Source organism: Myiozetetes cayanensis, unplaced genomic scaffold, assembly GCF_022539395.1.
Source record: "Myiozetetes cayanensis isolate MyiCay16 unplaced genomic scaffold, myiCay2020 scf3, whole genome shotgun sequence".
NCBI lineage: Eukaryota > Metazoa > Chordata > Aves > Passeriformes > Tyrannidae > Myiozetetes > Myiozetetes cayanensis.
Genome location: NW_026087521.1, coordinates 47,750,354 through 47,770,091, shown reverse-complemented (window position 1 = coordinate 47,770,091; position 19,738 = coordinate 47,750,354). Strand labels below are relative to the sequence as shown.

Here is a 19,738-nt window from a genome sequence, read left to right as displayed (position 1 = left end):
ATGGTGGTTGTAGACTCCAAAGTGAAAGAAATCAGGGCATCTTTTTGTTCATTGTTGCTTTGTTTGTGTTTCATTATTGAAACATCTCAGTATATACACTGATACAAATACTAAACATAGTTTATGAGATAGGAGAGGGGAGTATTGAAAAATAATTAAAATTGTAAGAATTTATTTTGGGGTGCAGTTCAGAGTTGTTACAGTGTAGAGAAGATGGAGGGTCTTCTTCGGTAAACAGTTCTAGACAAAGTTTCTCACTCTTAATGTCTGTCTGTCACAAGTTTTCAACTCTGTCTCACAGAACACAGTAGCTACAAGTCGATTTTGCTTTTAACATTATAACATCACAAAAATGATATTTCACCCCAATGTGATGTAAAATGCAATGTTAAATAAAAAGGCAAGATTTCAGAGTTTCAGAAGAGGGTACAAGTGAATGAAGAAAAGTAAAACCAGGTAGCGATATAAAACTCTTTACATGAAGAAAATAGAATAACTGGAAAATATCATATTGGGCTACTGCAGTATGGTGTCTTTCCTTACTTTTATTAGTCTGAACACTCTTCATCCTTGTGGAGCTCTGAGTATGGGAAACTGTGTTAAATACCCTATTCATTTTACAGTGTCCATGCATTATTCATACTGGAGGCTAGGATTTCTCTTTTTGGCATTTCTAGTACTGTCTGATCTGTATATAACAGCTTAATATAATATATAATATTATGTAATTTGATGGCTTCTGTGTGATAAGTATAATTTTTGTTCTATTAACAGTTTAAAGCTGTATTTTCATTAGAAGACTTTCATATGCAAGTTTTATCACTGTCTGCTCTCTCCATCTTTCTCTTTCAGTACTAATAAAGTAGGCTATAATTTTCACTTAGACTTCTTTTTGTAATTTATTTATTATGTTCCATTACCTTCAGCTGATGGTGAAGGAGGGATGGAAGATGAAAGTCGATCAGTGAGTGGATTTCTCCACTTTGACACTGCTTCCAAAGGTAACTATTTTGACTGTTGATTATTTACCAGTAAAATTTATCTGATCCTGAACAGGGGGGAGGTCCACCTCCAGAACAGACACTTTGAAAAAAAAAAAAAAAACAACTTTATAAACAGCAACAGTACATGAAACAATTTTATGTAGTGTGGGGGGAAAAAAAAGAATTCCAGAATCTCGATGTAGATGGTTGGAGTAAGTGCAAAGTACTGAACTGGAAAGGCAGTTAGAAGAGTCCGTGTTTATGTATGGAAGGATGGAATGGGAGAGTGGCAGTCTATAAATTTACTGCTAAAAGTAGAAAAGTGAGACTGTTGCTAAGCCTGAACGTATTTGTGTTTTCATAGCAAAGAATATAAATCCCAAGTAAATTAATAAGTTCAGATTCCTTATGGTGTTTCTAAGTCTCTACAAAAGACTGTCATTGAAGATCAGCCTGGTTTCATTTAGAGAAAAAATTAGAATCTTGTGTATGTAAATATTGAATTACATGCATGTATAACAGGAGAACAATACAATATAAAATATATTAAGAATTTAAGGCTCTAGAAAATATTTTTAAACATGTTATATACATTGATAGCACTTTCTGAAGATTTAGTGCTTTCTTTTGAAACTTTACACATCTAGATTTGGATTTACAAAGGTAAGTTAGGGTCAATTTGTCAATGTTTTCCCCTTGATACTTCTTAATATGGTTTGAATTGATTTGCATTTCCAGTACGCAGGAAGATCTTAAGTATCCTGGATTCAATTGACTTCAGTCAGGACATCCCAGAGCCTTTACAACTGGATTTTTTTGACCGGGCTCAGATTGAGCAAGTCATTGCTAATTGTGAGCACAAGAATGCACGTGGACAAGTGGTCTGCAATGTCAAGGTGAGCAGTGGTCTATGTTTTCAAGTTGCGTGTGCTATTTTTTATCTTAATAATAAAAAAAATAAAAATCAGTGCATTAATAACAGTTTGAAATTTGCTTTCACATAAAAAGTGTGTATGTTTCAGATATGTGTATAAGTTATGCAAGCCATTTGGATTAGTTTATTTCTTTTGCACTGCACACAGTGATTTTTCATTTGCAGTAGACAGGTGCATCAGTTTGAGACACTTTCAGGAAATATTTCCTATCTTAATCTTTTTCCCATCTTGGAACACCCAAGTGATATTACATCTACCTTATGTATTTCTTTGGTCTCCAGTACACAGTTACCTAGTACCACCTGTGTGCACACAATTACATGTGCAACATAGTTGTGTACTGCAGTAGTTCTTGGAGGCTTTAGATAAGAAAGTGTCACATTGTGATGAGTACTTGACAAGCGTATGATAAATAGCCCTGAAAAATTTGCAATCATAAAAAATTAGTAAAACTTACTTGAATCTCAGTTTTTCAGTTGCATCTGTCATTATGTAGCCATCTCCTAGGAGGTACAAGTACATCCCCTTTGTCACTTGTCCTGGTTTTGGCTGGAATAGAGTTAATTTTCTTCCTAGTAACTGGTATAGCCTTGTGCTTCAGATTTAGAATGATAATAATGTTGATAACACATCAATCTTTTAGTTGTTGCTAAGCAGTATTTACACTTAGTGAAGGACTTTTTAACTTCTCATATCACCCTACCAGTGAGTAGCTGGGGGCACAAGAAGCTGGAGGGAGACACAGCCAGGACAGCTGACCCAAAAGTTGTCAGAGATAATCCATACCATATGATGTCATGCTTAATATATAACCTAGGGAGAAAGTTGGCTGAGGGCCACTGCTTGGGAATTGGATGGGCATTGGTTGGCATTGTGCATCACTTATTTGGTATACTCTAAATCTATTATTTCCCTCCCCCTACCCTTTCCTTTTCTGTCCTATTAAACCATCTTTATCTCGACTCACAAATTTTACTTTATTCCCCCTGTTCTGTCCCCCATCCCACTGAGGTGGGGAGAGGCAGGGAATGAGTGGTTGAGTGGTGTTTATCTACCTGCCAGATTAAACAACATCATCAATAAAGTTTCTTTTTCAATGTTGTAATTTCAGTACCTTCACAGAGTTCTGGTTGCAGAAGTCAATGCCCTTCAAGGAATGGCAGCAATAGGCCAGAGACCTTTACTTATGGAGGTAAGTATAGGAAAAATTAACTACTGTTTGTTGTTGCTCTTGGTGGATTTCATACCCTGTCAAGCAGTAAGCTTTACTATGAAAGCTTGTGGATTTGAGTCCTAACTTTGAGTTAGTAATTCCTGAAGAAAAAAAACCTGACAAGATAAACTGCTTCTTACTGCTCTGTTCTCTAAACAGCAGATCTGGAGTCTGTTTTCTTTTTTCTTTAACCTTTTCCCTCCCCACTACTGATAACAATTGCAGCTCCCACCCCACTGTACAGAAAGCAGTGTATACTCATGTCAAAAAGATTGGCTGTTGACAAGTACAAAGTGTTCATCTTACAGCCAAGTTCATCTTGCCTTTCTCTCAGGGGATGCCAATTTATTTCTCCTTTCTTTTACACAGCTGTAGTTTCAGTGAACTTGGAGCTTAATTTTTTGAGATTCCTGCCATTGTATCAATTTAGTTGAAATTGGCTAAATGCATGTGAAGGATGAAGGAGAAATGACTCAGACTAAATGGGAAGGAAAGGCACAAATAGATTTTTCATAGTTGTTTTTGTTTTGATTTTAAAGTGCTAGAAAAGAATTTTTCCTATGGGATTGAGATGTTCACAGTGAAAGGCTTTGTGAAAAGGAGCTCAAAAATGGAATTAACTATCTTGCTAAAGTAATAGTAGCAGCTTGTTTCTAATAAGCTGAAGACAACTTTTTTTTTTCCTTGAAGATCATTATCAATAGATAAAATTGTCATCTTGAAGTCTGTCTTTGCTGTTAATGTCTTTTAGCGTATTTTAACTCAGTTCGTTTGTCGTGGGTGTTCAGGAGATCAACACTATCCTGCAGTACGTAGTGGAGCGGAACAAGCTGCTGCAGTGCCTCCATGCTAAGAGGCATGCTCTGGAGTCATGGAGACAGCTGGTGGAAATCATACTCACTGCCTGCCCCCAGGATCTCATACAGGCTGAGGACAGACAACTGATTATCCGTGATCTATTGCAGGATGTCCACGACAAGGTAGTGCCGTCCTGGAAATCAACTTTGAACTTTGCTGCTGTAGCTTTTTATGTGAAAGTACTACAAGTTGTAATCCAAATTGTCTGCCTTTAGTATTCTTTTTAGTGTTCTGATTCCTACTTTGCCCAAGTTGAATGCACTGTGGACAGAGGGGATCCTCTGTATTCTTGCAAAGTTACTGTTGAACTTTGAACCACATGTGGAAACATTTCAGTGTAACCCAGTATGATGGTGGGCAGGAAAGGGGGTGTGAAAAAGCAACAGCCCATTTTGATGAGGAACAAAGAAGGACTTATTGAAGGCTGAAGGCAAACAGTACTGCATTTGCTAATTTATTGCATTTAGATGGCTCAGTGCAAATCCTACTGCTGCTTCTTTTGAAAAATGAAAGAGTTGAATGAAGCTTCATAGTAGAAAAATTAAAGATTTTACAATTGGAATGGCTTTTTGGATAGGTGAGCTTTTGTCTTGAAAGCCTAGGTATTTTACTACTGAGTTATAGTAATAATTTTCAAGACAGACTAGACAGTTACTACTGCCTCAGCTGTTTGAAAAGGCAAAATTTAATGAAGGATCCTTGTATTGTTTAGGCTGCTAGGGCATTATCTTTTTTTGCTTTATTGTGAGAGTTATGTCGTTTGTAGTTCTGATTAATGAGGTTTTTTGGAGAAATATATGAAAATGTTATATCTTTTCAAAGAAGAAAGTAAACTTTTTGGGTATTGTTTTTATTACACTATTTTTTTCTGTAAGAGTTACCTAAAAACTATTTTTTAGTGGAGTGCTGATTTTGTTTTTTAAGTGAACAAAAATAAAACATGGGAAATGGGAGGTCTTTACTAGCCGAAGAAATTTGTTTCTTTCCTAAATCATTATAGAGAGGAAATTCCAGACTCTTAATTTTCTATAATGTTTTAGTGAAGATCTTTGTGAATTTGAGAAAAAAATTATTGTTACCATCTATTGAAAATGTTTGAACTACTTTACTAAATGACTATATTGCTTAAAAGGAAATCTCCTTGAGAGTTAGTGATAAAGACACCAGGTTTACCTTTTAAATGATGACATGAACAAAAATAGTACATGCCAACTTCTTGTTAGTGTTTCTCCACAATGTCTTAATGCTTCTTTGATGCACAATTCTGAATTTTTTAAGTTGTGCACTGACATTTTTAATGACAATAGTTAAATAGCTGTAAAGCAAAGAAGGTCTTGGTTGTTCTTTCCCCAGCTTAGGTTTAGATGTTTTACTGATAAAGCAGCTCAAATGTCAGCACATTTCTTCCCTTTTTGCCATCCAGATTTGATTATCATCCTGCCTGTGATTTATGTAAATAAAAACCAGAAGGCTAATGTTCTTCTCAATTAAAATGCATTCAACTCAGGTTTCTGAACAGGTTTCTGACATTACAGATTTTGATGTGGTTTAAAATAGTGCCTAAATAAATCCTTATGCGTACATAAATGAAATAGTTGTGAGAGGCTGAGTTAATTGTTCTAATAACTCATGAAATCAAACACTTTTAAACTTTTTTTTTCTTTTGCCTTTTTTTTTTGTTTGTTTCTTCTTCTGTATTAAGATCCTTGATGATGATGCAGCTCAGGAGCTGATGCCAGTGGTGGCAGGGGCTGTGTTCACCCTGACTGCCCACCTGAGTCAGTCTGTGAAAACTGAGCAGAAACAGCCACTTGCAGTCCCCATGGCGGGACAGTCCCAATATGTCCTGATGCTGGATGGTTCTTTTACTTCATCACCTGGCTCTGAGAGCATATCTGTGGGTTTTGCTTCCATTGGTGACTCCTCTCTCCACATCATCTTAAAAAAGCTGCTGGATTTCATTTTGAAAACAGGTGTGTTGACCTTTTTGCAGTGTGTATTTGGGAATTCAAACTGCCAAGAGTAAAAGGATGCACTGAGCTGCTTTTGTTACTGCAGTGAAGATTTTGCTTGATTAATGAGGTGGATCTTATATGATTAGTATAGATGTAAGTGATGTTACTAATAAAAAAAATTAAATAAACACTTTTAAAGAAATTTGAACAACAAACAGATGTGTAAATGGTTGTAAACAGAATTTCATATTGTCACTGTTTTGGAGTAGCATACACTTGCTGAATTTACTCATAAATACACTGCTATGCAAACAGGAGAACTCCACCTTAAGGAATCTAGTTGTTTTACTTATTTCTTCCAGCACTGCCATAGGAAAGTTAAGTGTGAGTGGAAGATGGTGTTACAGAATTTACATTTGTTTGGTTTCAATTGTGAATGTTTCTTGTTAATAGGTGGTGGTTTCCAGAGAGTGAGGACGCACCTTTATGGATCGCTCCTTTATTATTTGCAGATTGCCCAGAGACCAGATGAACCAGACACTTTAGAAGCAGGTATGGTCTAACTGTATTTTGCAAAATAAAACAAACAAAAAAGCATCACATATGCACCATTCCCACCCCCAAAACCAAGCAAAAAGTAAGTCAACCAGAGTTACTACTTAGTCAAGAGTGCTTATGGTAGATATCGCATTCTCTGTAAATGGCTTAAATGCTTGATTTGTCAATGTTTCTAATCATTATTTATTCTTAGAGCTTGGACAAGGATTGAAAAAAAACCCCACAACCTTGGGACTAGTATCTGTACATGCAGACTCTTACAGCTATTACCTGGTCTGCATTTTGAGCTATACTACTGAAAAAAAAATCAAACTGAATTTGTCATGACCCCTTTGTAGTTTATTAATGACTTTGGTTCCATCACTCTCTCACCTAAGTCACCTTGCTTTCTTCCCTCAGACTGAATGTTTTGGTCCCAGTGAAAGTTCATAGAATCATAGAGTGGGTTGGGTTGGAAGGAACCTTAAACATGATTTCATTCCAACCCTTCTGCAATGAGCAGGGACACCTTCCATTAGACAAAGTTGCTCAAAGCCAATTCCAGCCTGGCCTCGAACACTTCAGTTCTTAGATGTATAAGATACTCTGTGTAACACATACTGAATCTTTGAATTATTTTAAGGATACTGTTTACAAGGGTGGTCTATGTATACAGATACACACTTTTTGTTCTGGCTGGCCTTTGTGATATTCGAGAGTGGATTTGTAGGAGAACATTTGCAATTCCTTTAAAAACCCTTGTCCATTGTTTGGGGCATTTCTGTTGCAAGGTAAAGAGGATGCCCTGAAGGATGTAGCATCAGCTGTAGGTAAGCTAATGCTAAGCTGCCTGCTAAGCTGTAGGTAAGCTAATGCTAAGCTGCGGGTTTTTTTCATTTTTTTGCTGTGTTTGCTTTTTACAGCTAAAAAAACGATGTGGGAACATCTGACAGCTCCTGAAGATGTGTTTAGTAAATTGCAACGGGAAAACATGGCAACTATTGAGAGTTATGGGGCAGCTTTGATGGAAGTGGTCTGTCGTGATGCTTGTGATGGCCATGAGATAGGCCGGGTAAATTAATCTATTCCTTTGAATTCCTTTGAACAGAAAATTGCTGTTCTGTTTGTTTTAAAGAACATCTTCTGTGCAGAGAGGGGAAGTTTCATGAGGTGGAACTAGAACAGTTTTGTAGATGTTTAATCTCTTTCATGTTTCTGTCCTCCCACTCATCCTTCAAGCTGTTGAAAGTAGGGGCATACATGCATATTAATGTTTTTCTCAATAAAGCTATGTGTCCTGTGGTTTAAAAATACTGCAGTGCTGCAGAAGATGTAGGTATGGACCTCTGTGGCACTTATTTGTTAGCATTTTTAAATCATGGACTGATCAGTTTATTTACTTACTTTGGGAAGATTTAATGACTTCAGGAAGAATTTATAATTTCTAATAACAATTACAGTGGACAAGAATCTAGTCTGGATGCAAACAGGTTTCAAATGGTAATCATGATTGAGGCAATACTTCATTAAAATGTTTTGGCATAGTTGTTGGTCAACAATATCTAATATTTTTTTAGAGAATAATAGTGGAAAGGTAATACTAGTATACTAGTATAGTATGAGAAAGCTGAAACTATTTTTCACATAAAGGATTGCAATTGTAGTGGAGAAATGCATTCTTCTTTTAAGAAGCTGTTAGAAGGAGTGCTTAGCATTTTATGTTTCGAGTTATTTGTTAAAAATCTCATTGATCTCACAGACTAATTCCAGGTTTATTTTTGTTTGTTTGTTTTTATTTTTTTCTTCTCTCATCCCAGATGCTGGCATTGGCTTTGCTTGATCACATTGTTTCAGTAGACAAGCAGCAGCAGTGGTTGTTGTACCTCTCTAATAGTGGCTACCTGAAGGTGCTTGTGGATAGTCTAGCAGATGATGATCTTACTCTCCAGAGCTTGCTCACACCTCAGCCCCCTTTACTTAAGGCACTGTACACCTATGAGTCCAAAATGGTAATATTACTTCAGAAGTGATTTTTGTGGTGTGATGTTAATTTTTAATTTTACTTTTTAGTAGAAGTTGTTTTTCTGTAGTTTGCACTGATTGTACTTGGAGATATTGTTAAGGGAACTTTCCTGTCTGACCATCCAGGAGCCACTCAGGCAGTCACACTTGCACCCCCAGAGATTTGAACTGCTGGGAACGAAGCTCCTTCACAACAGGTGGCTCCAGTGAACCAATGGGTGTCCCTCTTGACTCCTTACACTCACCATACTCACGCAGTCAGACAAGGTTTCCGTACCAGTTTGACCACAGGTTTCTCAGAGCAGAGTCTCAGACATCTGGATCCTTAAAATAATTTAATCATGCTGCAACAACAGAATAAAAACTTGAGCTGGTGCCTCCAAGGAGGGACCCGGAACAAGGAAGTCCTGGACTTTTATACCCTCACAATCTGTTTCTGCGAGTCTGGGGCCTTACAGCTGAGTCCTTGGCTCTTGCTGTGTCTCCGAGTGTCTGGTCACCTGACTGGGCCACAGGTCCTCATACTCTTTGCCATGTGAAGAGTTGGCAGCAGTTCACAGCCTCTTGCCTCAGGCTCCTGCCATGTCCTGCCACCCAGAGCTCAATCTCCAGCCAGCAGCGCAGCTGCACACTGAGCTACCTGCACTAAATGTATTCAACAGTATTTTACTAAAAGAGCAGTATTTGAAATGATGCTAAAATCAAGAGAGAAAATAGTCATCATAAGTCTCATTGCACATCTGCAATACTTAACCTTCTCTACTCTTGTCTAGGCATTCCTCACCAGAATAGCTAAAAGTCAGCAAGGTGCACTAGAGCTGTTGCGATCTGGAGTGATTGTGCGGCTGGCACAGTGTCAAGTGTATGACATGCGACCTGAAACAGACCATCAGGGGTAAGTGTTGGTTCCCTGGCTGATTATGAAACTGTGATATAGTCTTGGAAGTAGATGATGTCTTTTTACAGCCTCAGGTTTTTTGAGTAATGATTTGTGGGTTTATTCTTTGTGTTTGTGTGTGTGTTTCTTTAACCTATCAGTTCAGTTTAAAGCTACCTTTTATTGAGAGACAAAATTTCAGATAAGTGGGCATGAAGTTGTACTTGCATGCTAGTTACTTAGACTGTGTAAAAATGTATTTGTTTGATAGATAGGAATGATCAAGGTATTATTACTAAATAATTTAGACTATAATGTTTGAAAACCAGCCTACACTGTAAACTTATTTTGTGGGCTTTTCAGTTGGTAAATAAAAAGTGCAGAGTTTGTCTTCCCCATAAAGCATTAATGAGAGAGCAGTGAATTAAATTCTATTTCAGAAATATTTTATTATGTGTTTAAAAAAAATAAAAATTCACAGTTACATATTGCCTGACGAAGTTTCTTGATGTGTTGCCATGTTAGCCATTGTGAGGTGACTGAGAGATCTCAGAGAAGAAAATTCCATATTTAGGTGAAATCACAGTGCTTGATTTCAAGCCTCGGTCCTTGATTTAAATTTAAAGTTCTAAATGACATACAGGGGGTTAAAACACTTCGGAAATATTTAAGACTTAGACAAGGTACTCTGTTTAAAAGTTTCAATAAGATGTATAAGATTGTATAAAACCTACAGGACATTTTTAGAGGACTGTATTTATCAGCTGCTTTAGAATGAAACCCACCTCTTCCTAAAATATTTGAGAATATTTCATTTTATATATACGTAAGCAGATGTTGTATTTCTACAACCAAGTAATCTGATTCAATGTAGTACAGTACAAAGAAGTAATTTTCTCTGCTTAGAGAAAATGCCTGGCAGCAGCTGTATATCATAGATGTGTTGCTTTTCCAATATACACTCAGTTCAAGTCCAGACCTATTATTGAAATGTGAATGTTTGTAGGTTCTTGAGGGTCACTGTAGGCTGAGGCTCTGCCTCGCTAGTGGACTTCACTGGTCTTGCACTCTTTATATATATATATTTTTTTTTAAACCTGTTAAGAATGTATGCAATGAGAGATCCTCCAGTCTTCATTCCTGCTCCAGTGGAACGTTATCGCCAGATTCTTCTTCCAGCTCTTCAACTGTGCCAAGTGATCCTCACATCTAGTATGGCACAACACCTGCAAGCAGCAGGACAAGTAAGTCCCAAAAGATGCTACTGCTCATTCAAAAGAATTGTGTGTCCCTTTGCTCTGAAAGTAAGCTTTCTTAAAGAAATCCCATCCTCACTGGTACAGGAGGTCACTTAAGATTCTTCAAAAATAAAAGCATTGCTTCTTCTCTGCTCACTGTTAAATTTTGAGTCATTCATATTTTCTGTTTTCTTCTTGTGGTACAGGTTTTGCAGTTTCTGATTTCCCATTCGGATACTATCCAGGCAATCCTGAGGTGTCAAGATGTTAGTGTTGGATCTCTCCAGGAGCTGGCCTTCCTGACAGGAATAATCAGCAAGGCAGCTTTGCCTGGTAGGAACTGCCGTTTTGAAGTCTCTTTGCCCCATCTGCATGAATCTCAGGCTTTGTTTTTTTGTAAAGAAATAGTAAGACATAGAAGAGAATATCTACAACAGTACAGAATTTTTTTGACATGTAAAACTCTGGGAAAAATTAAAAAATGTTGAATAATTGTTCTTGAAGTAATTATGGCAAATTTGCAGTGGACATAATGCTCTTACCCGTATGTATTTGACTTTCCCTTTTCCTTTCATCACGCTACCTGACAGTAAGTACTTTGTTTTGGAGAAGACTGGCAAATAGAAGTGTTCAAAGTATAAGTGGTATCTTCAAAAAAGAATTTTCATTCAGTAAGTTCTGTGATGGAGGAAATGAAGATAGAAAATTGTTTGCATACCTATAGTTTTTGTTAATGTCTTCTCTGTTTTTGTTTATTTACAAAAGAAAACTTCCTGGGGGAAGCACTGCAGATTAGTCTGCTGACATTTCTCTTGAGTGACTTATCTTCTCAGAGGGCTAATAATTATTGTGACGGATATAGTGATTTCTTCTGCATGCTGGAGGACTGTCTTACCATTTCAAAATAAGTTCTCTAATTTGATTTGATGGCTTTCTTTGTTCAGGATAGATGTTTGACTACAGTAGAAAGGAATGCAGAGCTGCAGGTTGAGCCCAAGTGTTTCTTTGCTTACACTGTAAAGAGCTTTGCACAAAAGCTGCAATTTCTATCCCAACTTCCCTTCCCCTTTGCCCCCATTTAATTACTTACCAAAACAGTAAGCTACATGCTCTCATGCTTCTCCTAGTAGCTACATTCATATCTGAATGTTTTGCTCAAAAAATCTGCAAAATACAAGTTGTATGTTGGGCTGAAATTTTTCTGATCAATGGTTGTATTTAAATGTATATACTGCATAAATCTAATTAAGAAAAACCGAACAGTTATTTAATGGCTGTATCTTTTATCAGGAGTATTGAGTGAGCTGGACATAGATGTTAATGAAGGGACACAGATGGAGCTACAAGGACACATAGGACGGTTTCAGGTAATAAAGTTATATATATTTAACCCTTTAGAAGTGTCTATCTAGATGCATTTCTTCTTGTTTTTTTTACTCTGAATAGCAGCACTTATGAAAGGGATGTTTTCCACCATCAAGAAGAATGTGTGGTAGTTTGGGGGGTTTGTGGGGGTGGTTTGTGTGTGATTGAGATGATACAGGATTTTGGTGGTTTGTTCTATTGGTGTCTCCACAACTTCCCTGCCCAGTAGAAAAGATAATGTTTGGTAACATCAGAGTTGCATCGGGACCTTTGTTTCCCTCCCTAGCTTAGGGTTCATTTTACGTGGAGGAGAATTAGAAGTCAACACCAAAGCATGTGAAGTAATGAAGAAATACTGTTACCATTTTGCCACAAGCATGTCTCCAGCTCCACAATTGGCTTATCACATAATACTGTTTTATTTCTTTCCTGCTGAATTGCTGCTAAATTAGTTTTTGCACTCTACTTTTATGGAACTTACTATCTTCATATTCAGATTTTGTTAGTTTGTCTATATGGGTGTTTTAGGTGTGGGAATGGATAAACCTAAACTATCATGAGTCAGTGTAATAGTCTGTAAGAGACACAAGACAAAGTTGAGTATGTTTGAACTGTGTTAATTTCTCATTGGCAGTGCTTTCTAAATTAATTAAAGGTGGGTTAAAACACTGTGCTTTAAAAAATGTTAATTGTGTTTACAACGTGCTAAAAGCTTAGTCTGCGTTGCTTTTTTTTTTAATCTGCATTTACTCTTCTGTTTTAAGGGACATGTATCATTTAAGTGAAAAGAATCATGCACCTAATTTGTTGAGATACTAACTAAAGTGTTCATTTCTTATGGCAGCGCCAGTGCTTAGGACTTTTAAGTCGATTTGGTGGTTCAGACAGACTACGCCAGTTCAAACTGCAAGATGATAATGCAGGGGGAGACAGAGTGAACAAGAGGGATGAAACTGAGTTGGCCATGCAACAGGTAAGGACCCAAGAAGCTCCTAGGACCTTCAGTCTAAACCTTTACCTGCTGTTCAGATTTGTTTAGTTACCATACTTTCATATGACGGTGGTAATGCTAGAGCACTGGGTTTAGTTTGGTATAGGATCCCACATTTTATTTAAAGCAACCCTTGAAAGGAAAGGGTGTTTACATAAATTTGCTTTAGAAATCTTTATTGTTTTGGGTACAAACTCTGTGAACTTTGAAGCCTTAAATTGATCAGAAATTTTCAGAATAAAGGCTGCGTATAGAGGGCAATGGCTAACACTGAGTTAGAGCCACAGAGGACTAACCATTATCCAGAAATTTTAGCTAGAAGGTTTGGGAAAGAGACAAAGTTTCGAGTCTTAGACTTGAAGCAGAAAAGAGGCTGTAACTGGTAAGAAAATAGAATTGTGACATTTTGGTGAGGAGAGGAGCAAAGCATGTTGTTCATTGACAATTATTCATTTAAAATTTAATGCTCCAAAGCCTGCAGATACTGTAATTGACATGCTGTCTTTCTTTTTTTCCTTTTGTTGGCAGATCTGTGCAAACGTGATGGAATACTGTGAATCACTTATGTTGCAAAGCGCCCCCAGTTTTCAGCACACTGTTTGTCTGTTTACTCCTAGCCTGTCAGAATCAACCAACCGAGATGGGCCTCGTCAGGGTGAGGTTTTTGACTTGCTATTATTTGAGACTGAATGGTGTGACATATGGGATAGTAGAAAATTACGAACTGGAGGCTGTAGTTTCACATACACTTTATGCCAGTACTGTAGCTGCTCGTTTTCTAATTCTGGGTATGCTTGTTCAGCCTTGCACTAAGCCAAATCAGGAAGCTAATCCAAGTTAAAACAAACAAATTCTTTTCATTCATTTCCCATGGCAACCTCAGAAACACATATATTGGTAAAGAAATGTGTATGTAAATAAATAGCACAAGAGAGGGGAAGGTACGTGCTTCTCTTTTTCAGCGCTGTGCTGGGTTACCTTATGTGAAACTAGGACTTCATTTGTGACATATATGTTTTGATGCTGATTGGAACTCTACTACAACACGTGGCAAGAGTTTACAGTATGCTATTATGCAGCTGAGTAGTTAAAATATGTAAATAGTAAGTCTTCTAATCTAGTTACATTTCACATGTTACACTCAGTACTGCAGCCACAGAACTTTTTGCCTAGAGTTACTTCTGACACACAAGTACAAAATATAAACTTGCCAGTGGTTTCATGACTTTGACTACTTTATTGACAGAGAGCATACCTCTTTGGTTCCTTGGGATTTTTAGGTGGTTTGGATTTTTTTTTTTTTTTTAATGTATTTTAACTTGTTCAACATCTTGTCTAGATACACAAGCACCAGTGGTCCCCTACTGGCACTTACCTGGCCTGGGCATTATTGTCTACCTGCTGAAGCAGAGCACTAGTGATTTCTTCAGTTACTATGACAGCCATCGTCAGAGTGTTAACAAACTGCAAAATGTGGAGCAACTACCACCAGATGAAATAAAAGAGGTAATTGTTCTTCTATAGTTTATGTATTGTAAGTAACTTAGATATAGCTGTAACAGAGACTCCAAAGCATCTTAGATAAGTAAGCAGTTCCACTTCTTGTGTATATTCCTTTCTGCTGTTGGTGAAGGGGTCTGTAGAATGAATGATCTAAAACTTTAGGGAAAATATTTGGCTTAGCTTCATAAAAGTTGTGATTTTCATTATAGTTGCTTGGGATACGTTTAATTTTTCCATTTTTTGGTCATCAAATTCAAAACAGAGAGCAAGGTTTTGAAGAAATAGTAGCTTACAAGAAAGTTCTAGATACTAATAATGCATAATCTTATTTGCTTATTTCCCTTGATATTCTGTGATTTCCTACAGTCTGTTTTTTTTCTCTTCTGACCACAGCTGTGTCAGTCAGTTATGCCAGCTGGAGTTGACAAGATTTCCACTTCGCAAAAATATGTATTGGCAAGGCGACGCCTGGTGAAGCTAATAAACAACCGAGCCAAGCTGCTCTCTCTCTGTTCTTGTATCCTTCTGAAATTGAAATGACCCTCAAGGTGATGCTGCAGAAAAGCAGAGAAATATAAACAGGGTTTTTTACCTGGATTTCTGACCACTTTGAGCAAAACCTTTTGCAAAAAGGAAATTAAGAATACTGACAATTAAGTAAAAAGGGTATTGCTGTGCTATTGCCAGAATGTAAGTATTTTCAAGTTAGTAATTCCCATTTTGGAGATCCTGCTAGGACTTTCTGCAACATGATAATAAAGGAGTAGTTACAGCCCAGTTCTATCCAGACCTCCTAAGCATTGACATACGTACGAGTGTGGCAGGAGAAATATTCTGAAAAATCAGTTATGATAGGCACATCAAAATTAAGTTTCCAGTCTTATAGTCCACCTTGCCTAAACCTAATCTCATAAACACGAGCAAATCTATGGAAATAACCAGTCATGCACAAAAGAATCGTCTTCAACAGATCATAATTTTCCTCTGAAATCTCCCTTGGGAAAGATGTGTTCTTGCACACTTACCTGTTGTCACCAACGGTGTTACTACCATCCCTGGCTTTATAACCTCACCTTTCATTTGCTGTCCCTGCAGCTGAGCTACCATGGACAAACTGTATGAGCACTCATACTGTGCTCTGCTGTGGAGGGCTGGTTAAGGGTGAGTAGCAGTGAGGGAGCCAGCACTGCACTGAAGAGATAAAGGAGAGTGACGGCGAGCGATTCATCGCCAGGCTGTGGCACAAGGGGAGTGACAGATGGTTGAGCTAACATCTTCAGCTGCTTCCAAGTGTGTAAATATATAGTAAATGTACAATCTAAACACAACAAAATTGGGCTCCTTCACTTAGATATGTCTGCAGATATTATAGAAATATGTCTCTTTATTCTTTGGCGTCATCTGGAACACTATTTACTGCACTGCACACCCACTGACTCCCAAGACCCTCTGCTGTCCTCTAGGATGTCATTTAAGAAAGGAAGGATGCAAGGTAAAACTTCTCTAACATCAAAATCCCTTTGAATAACTTCTGATGGTTAACCTCAAAACTGATTTGCTACTATTAATATATTTCTATTTCTATTTAATAAATGATATTTTGTTTGAATTTGGCATACCTTTGGATTTTCTACTGGAGAACTGGCAATACAGATATTGGTGACTCATAGACTTTTGAGTTTTGTGTATTACATGTAACCTCAAAGGAAAGTAGAAGTAACTGTTTTTTTACTTCTGTTGTTCCAGCTAAGTGAAGTTCAAATAATATAATCAGATCAGTGATTCAAAACAGTTTATAGGAAAATATTTCAATATAAAAATTTAAGATGAAATTAAGAAATTAAATTAATATTGGTGGGGTTAAAATGTATTTTTAGAATGATAGGCACCACTCATTCACGGGAAGATTTTAAATTTGTTGAATTTTGTTTTTTAAAAAAAAAAGGAATGGAAGCAAACCAGAAAGAAAGAAGGGTTTCGGGAGGAGTTTTTTGCTTAAAGCACTGTGTTGTGTTATCAAAACTATTTATGATTTGCTCTGTATTTTCTCTAAATCACTGAAGTAAAAAAATTAGTATAATTTTTAATGCACAAGTTTACTGACCAATTTGGAACACCATGTTTTAAACTTGTTTTACAACTTGATAAAGAGATAATATGGAGCAGCCAACGTAATTTTAACATCTCATTTTCTATTGCTAGATTCCTTTGGTTCCGAGCCTAACTTGGATTTCAGTAGTGGCCTGAATCGGGTGAGCCAGCATGATATAGAACAGGTGAGATGTGAGAGGGTACAGAATGCGCCTGACTGCCGTGCAGCTCTTTGGAGCAGGCTGACCATTGTTTTCCCACCTCTGAACCACCTGCAGTAACACCAACAGCATATGACTTAATTTAGGGCTGATGAAGTGTTGCAGAATTTTTTTGGAAAGTATTGCGAAACAAGTGGCAGTTGTGCTGCTGCGCACGTATCTTTGAATCTTAACAGGAACAGTTAAATGAAAGACGAGCTATACTTACAATTAAATAATCATTCTTTTTCTCTTACAAAACAGTCAACCGGTATGTGTTTTTTTAATAATAGCTCTCTGAAAATGTCAGTTATCCTAGAAAGACTCACAATATGAGGGCAAGTTTCTGAATTTTCTGTGATCCTATGGCTGTTTACTACAGGTCAGCTGCAGCTAGCCTGTAGAGAAATGAGATTAAAAGGGTAACAGAAATTGAGACTATAAAATGTGAATGCTAGCACAGAAGTAATTTCCACTTACACAGCAATTTAATATTTTGTGTAAATTTGATGCAGAGGTGTCAGGAGAAAAAAGATGTTTATTAATAAATCCCACTAACATTTCTATGGCTGTTTGTGCAGAAAAAAACCCTGTTCTCCAAAATCTGTGCAGTCTTGAGTACCTTTATAAAATTTAGAATTATAAGAATAATTGCGTGTTTTTTACTTTTTTCGAAAGTAAAATATACAACATCATCTTGCTAAAATACTTAGAATGTAATTAATTTTTTCAGTGACTCTTTACATATGTATTAATGAAAAAATGTTGTCTGTGCACATGGACTCTAACTCCTAAACAGTTCTCACGTCCTTCCGGCCTAGGAAAATTTTAATTGGAAGATGTGTTTGTATGGCTGTAACTGAAGAAGCTGAATTATAACTGATAATTCCTAGAACAGGAATTTAATTCCTAAAACTTGGAGAGGTTATAAGGAGGTAATATTGGGATAATCAGTAAATGTGCTGAGTCACCCAAAAACCTCCATAGAAAGTCTATCCATAGAGAAAAACATGAGGGAAGAATGCAAGTAGTATTTATTAGAAGAGTCAGAAAAAAAACATTCTTTTGAAAGCAGTTCAGAAATAAATCATAGCAAAAGAGTCGACAGTCAGTTGATGATGGATAAGCTGACATTCCAGAAAGAGATTTTGTATTGATGACCGCATCTAATCTCTGTTTTTCAGCTTCAGATTGAAGCCACAAACAGCTTTGGTGAATCTCTGCAGAAGAAGCTTCTGGAAATCGAAGGCTTATATTCCAAGGTTCGGTCACGATACACCTTTATTCAAGCTCTTGTTAGACGTATCCGTGGTCTCCTAAGGATATCAAGGACCTGAAAGACTCTCGATACATGCTGCTTGGCCTGTGAAGCAATGTATGAGGGCAGGCCTTTTGGATCTTCATATTTTCTAGATCAGACGTTTTCTAAATACTGTCAAAAATATTTTGTTCCCTTTTTTTATCCCTTTGGATGCATTTTGTGTATTCTTTCCTACTGCTCCCAACCTGACAGGAAAAATAAAGGATTGTTTTTAACTGAGTTATGATTAATGTAAAATTTCAAGCAAGAAAGAATTCTAATGGAGGACATCAAGGAAACAGGAAGTTCTGCAGCTGTGATGACATTACATTTACAGATGCTTTCAGAGAAAACTAAAAGAGTTTTGTCTATGTTGTTCCTGTTTCACACACAGATTTAATGAAACCATGGCATTCAAGTTTCATCATCTGCAGACTGTGATTACTGTGGTGTGGATTCTGTATTCATTTTGCACTGTGAACTGCTTGTTTCTGCTCCCTCTTGTCTTGTCTTTATTTCAGCTGAGAGAAGTACAAGCTGCTTTTCTTTGAACAAGTTTATATAAGAAAAAAAAAGTGGTGAAAGTCATGAAAGGTGACTGCCCTAGGTTTGGTCCTAATGGCTCTGTGCAGTAAAGTTTTCTGTGCTATTCTTGCTGAAACCGAAGTATAAAGACAGAATAAAATGCATGGGGAGGAAGCTGGCAGCTGTGAGTGGTAGGTTGGTTCTGTAGTTACAGACTGTTCTCCTATGAGATACTTGCCTATCCTTTTCTCTTCTGTAAAAAACCTATTAAAAAAAAAAAGGCATAACCACTGATTATTGACATATGTTGGATTTCTCCCTTATCTCAGTCTGATCTTATGGCCCAGTTCACCACCTGTGCCTTGTAAATTGTTTCCCCTGAGTTTTCATTACTTAAGTAAACATAAAATCATTTTACATTATTATCTGCACAAACTAATTACATGGATTACATCATTTTTATGCAGGGATGATGACAGCCCTGCTATCAGGTGAGGGTTATTAGCTATTCCGTAGGAGCAGCTTGGTATTAGTATGTTTTACACAGTTGGACTTCGTCTGTTGACTCTCATCACGTTTTTTGTTTCTCCACCACTCTCTGTGAAATCCAACACCTAACGTACAGCGTTTCTCATTAAATACACGGATGTAATGTTGGCATTGCTGGCTTAGAGGAATCCACTACGTTTTAGAAAGCACACCATGGTAGCCAGCTCGCCGTTGTGTGGCATTTCGGTAACGTTTGTACCGCGGCTCAATCCCGCGGTGCTTCCAGAGGGGTGCGGTGACCCGGCTCCCGCAGGTGCCGCGGTGTTCCCGGAGGGGTGCGGTGTTCCCGGTGTTCCCGGTGTTCCCCGGCTCCCGGGGTTGCCGCGGTGGCAGTGGGGCGGTCCCGGCGGCCCCGGGCCGGTGACGCCGCGCGTGCCCCTCCCGTCCCCGCCGCCGCAGATTCGTCGCTCGCTGTCCCCGGGGCCGCGGGTTTTATTCTCTAAACCTTTCCCCCCGCTCTCCTCCCCGCCCGGGCGTGTCCTCACGGGGAGGGCGCGGGGCTCTCCCCGAGCCCAGACCGTTCCGTCCTCGCCGAGGGCGGGCGGGCGCCGCCCGGCCCCGTGTGTCGAAACGGCGGCAGCGGGGCCGCAGCGCTT

General features: G+C 37.9%; 1 protein-coding gene across 1 annotated transcript in view; it reads left to right on the top strand.

Annotated features, from left to right (window-relative positions):
• The window catches only part of NUP205 (nucleoporin 205), a 49,777-nt gene extending 31,469 nt beyond the window's left edge, over positions 1–18,308 (top strand). The window contains exons 25-43 of the mRNA XM_050324649.1: positions 927–1,001; positions 1,722–1,879; positions 3,030–3,110; positions 3,920–4,111; positions 5,692–5,962; positions 6,398–6,496; positions 7,405–7,553; positions 8,299–8,490; positions 9,277–9,398; positions 10,486–10,624; positions 10,825–10,951; positions 11,909–11,985; positions 12,828–12,956; positions 13,503–13,629; positions 14,314–14,480; positions 14,871–14,994; positions 15,841–15,969; positions 16,680–16,753; positions 17,953–18,308. Coding sequence (XP_050180606.1) covers positions 927–1,001; positions 1,722–1,879; positions 3,030–3,110; positions 3,920–4,111; positions 5,692–5,962; positions 6,398–6,496; positions 7,405–7,553; positions 8,299–8,490; positions 9,277–9,398; positions 10,486–10,624; positions 10,825–10,951; positions 11,909–11,985; positions 12,828–12,956; positions 13,503–13,629; positions 14,314–14,480; positions 14,871–14,994; positions 15,841–15,969; positions 16,680–16,753; positions 17,953–18,105 — 2,585 coding nt within the window. The 3' untranslated portion in view covers positions 18,106–18,308. The remainder of the gene's footprint in view (positions 1–926; positions 1,002–1,721; positions 1,880–3,029; positions 3,111–3,919; positions 4,112–5,691; positions 5,963–6,397; positions 6,497–7,404; positions 7,554–8,298; positions 8,491–9,276; positions 9,399–10,485; positions 10,625–10,824; positions 10,952–11,908; positions 11,986–12,827; positions 12,957–13,502; positions 13,630–14,313; positions 14,481–14,870; positions 14,995–15,840; positions 15,970–16,679; positions 16,754–17,952) is intronic.
• Positions 18,309–19,738: the final 1,430 nt, after the last annotated feature.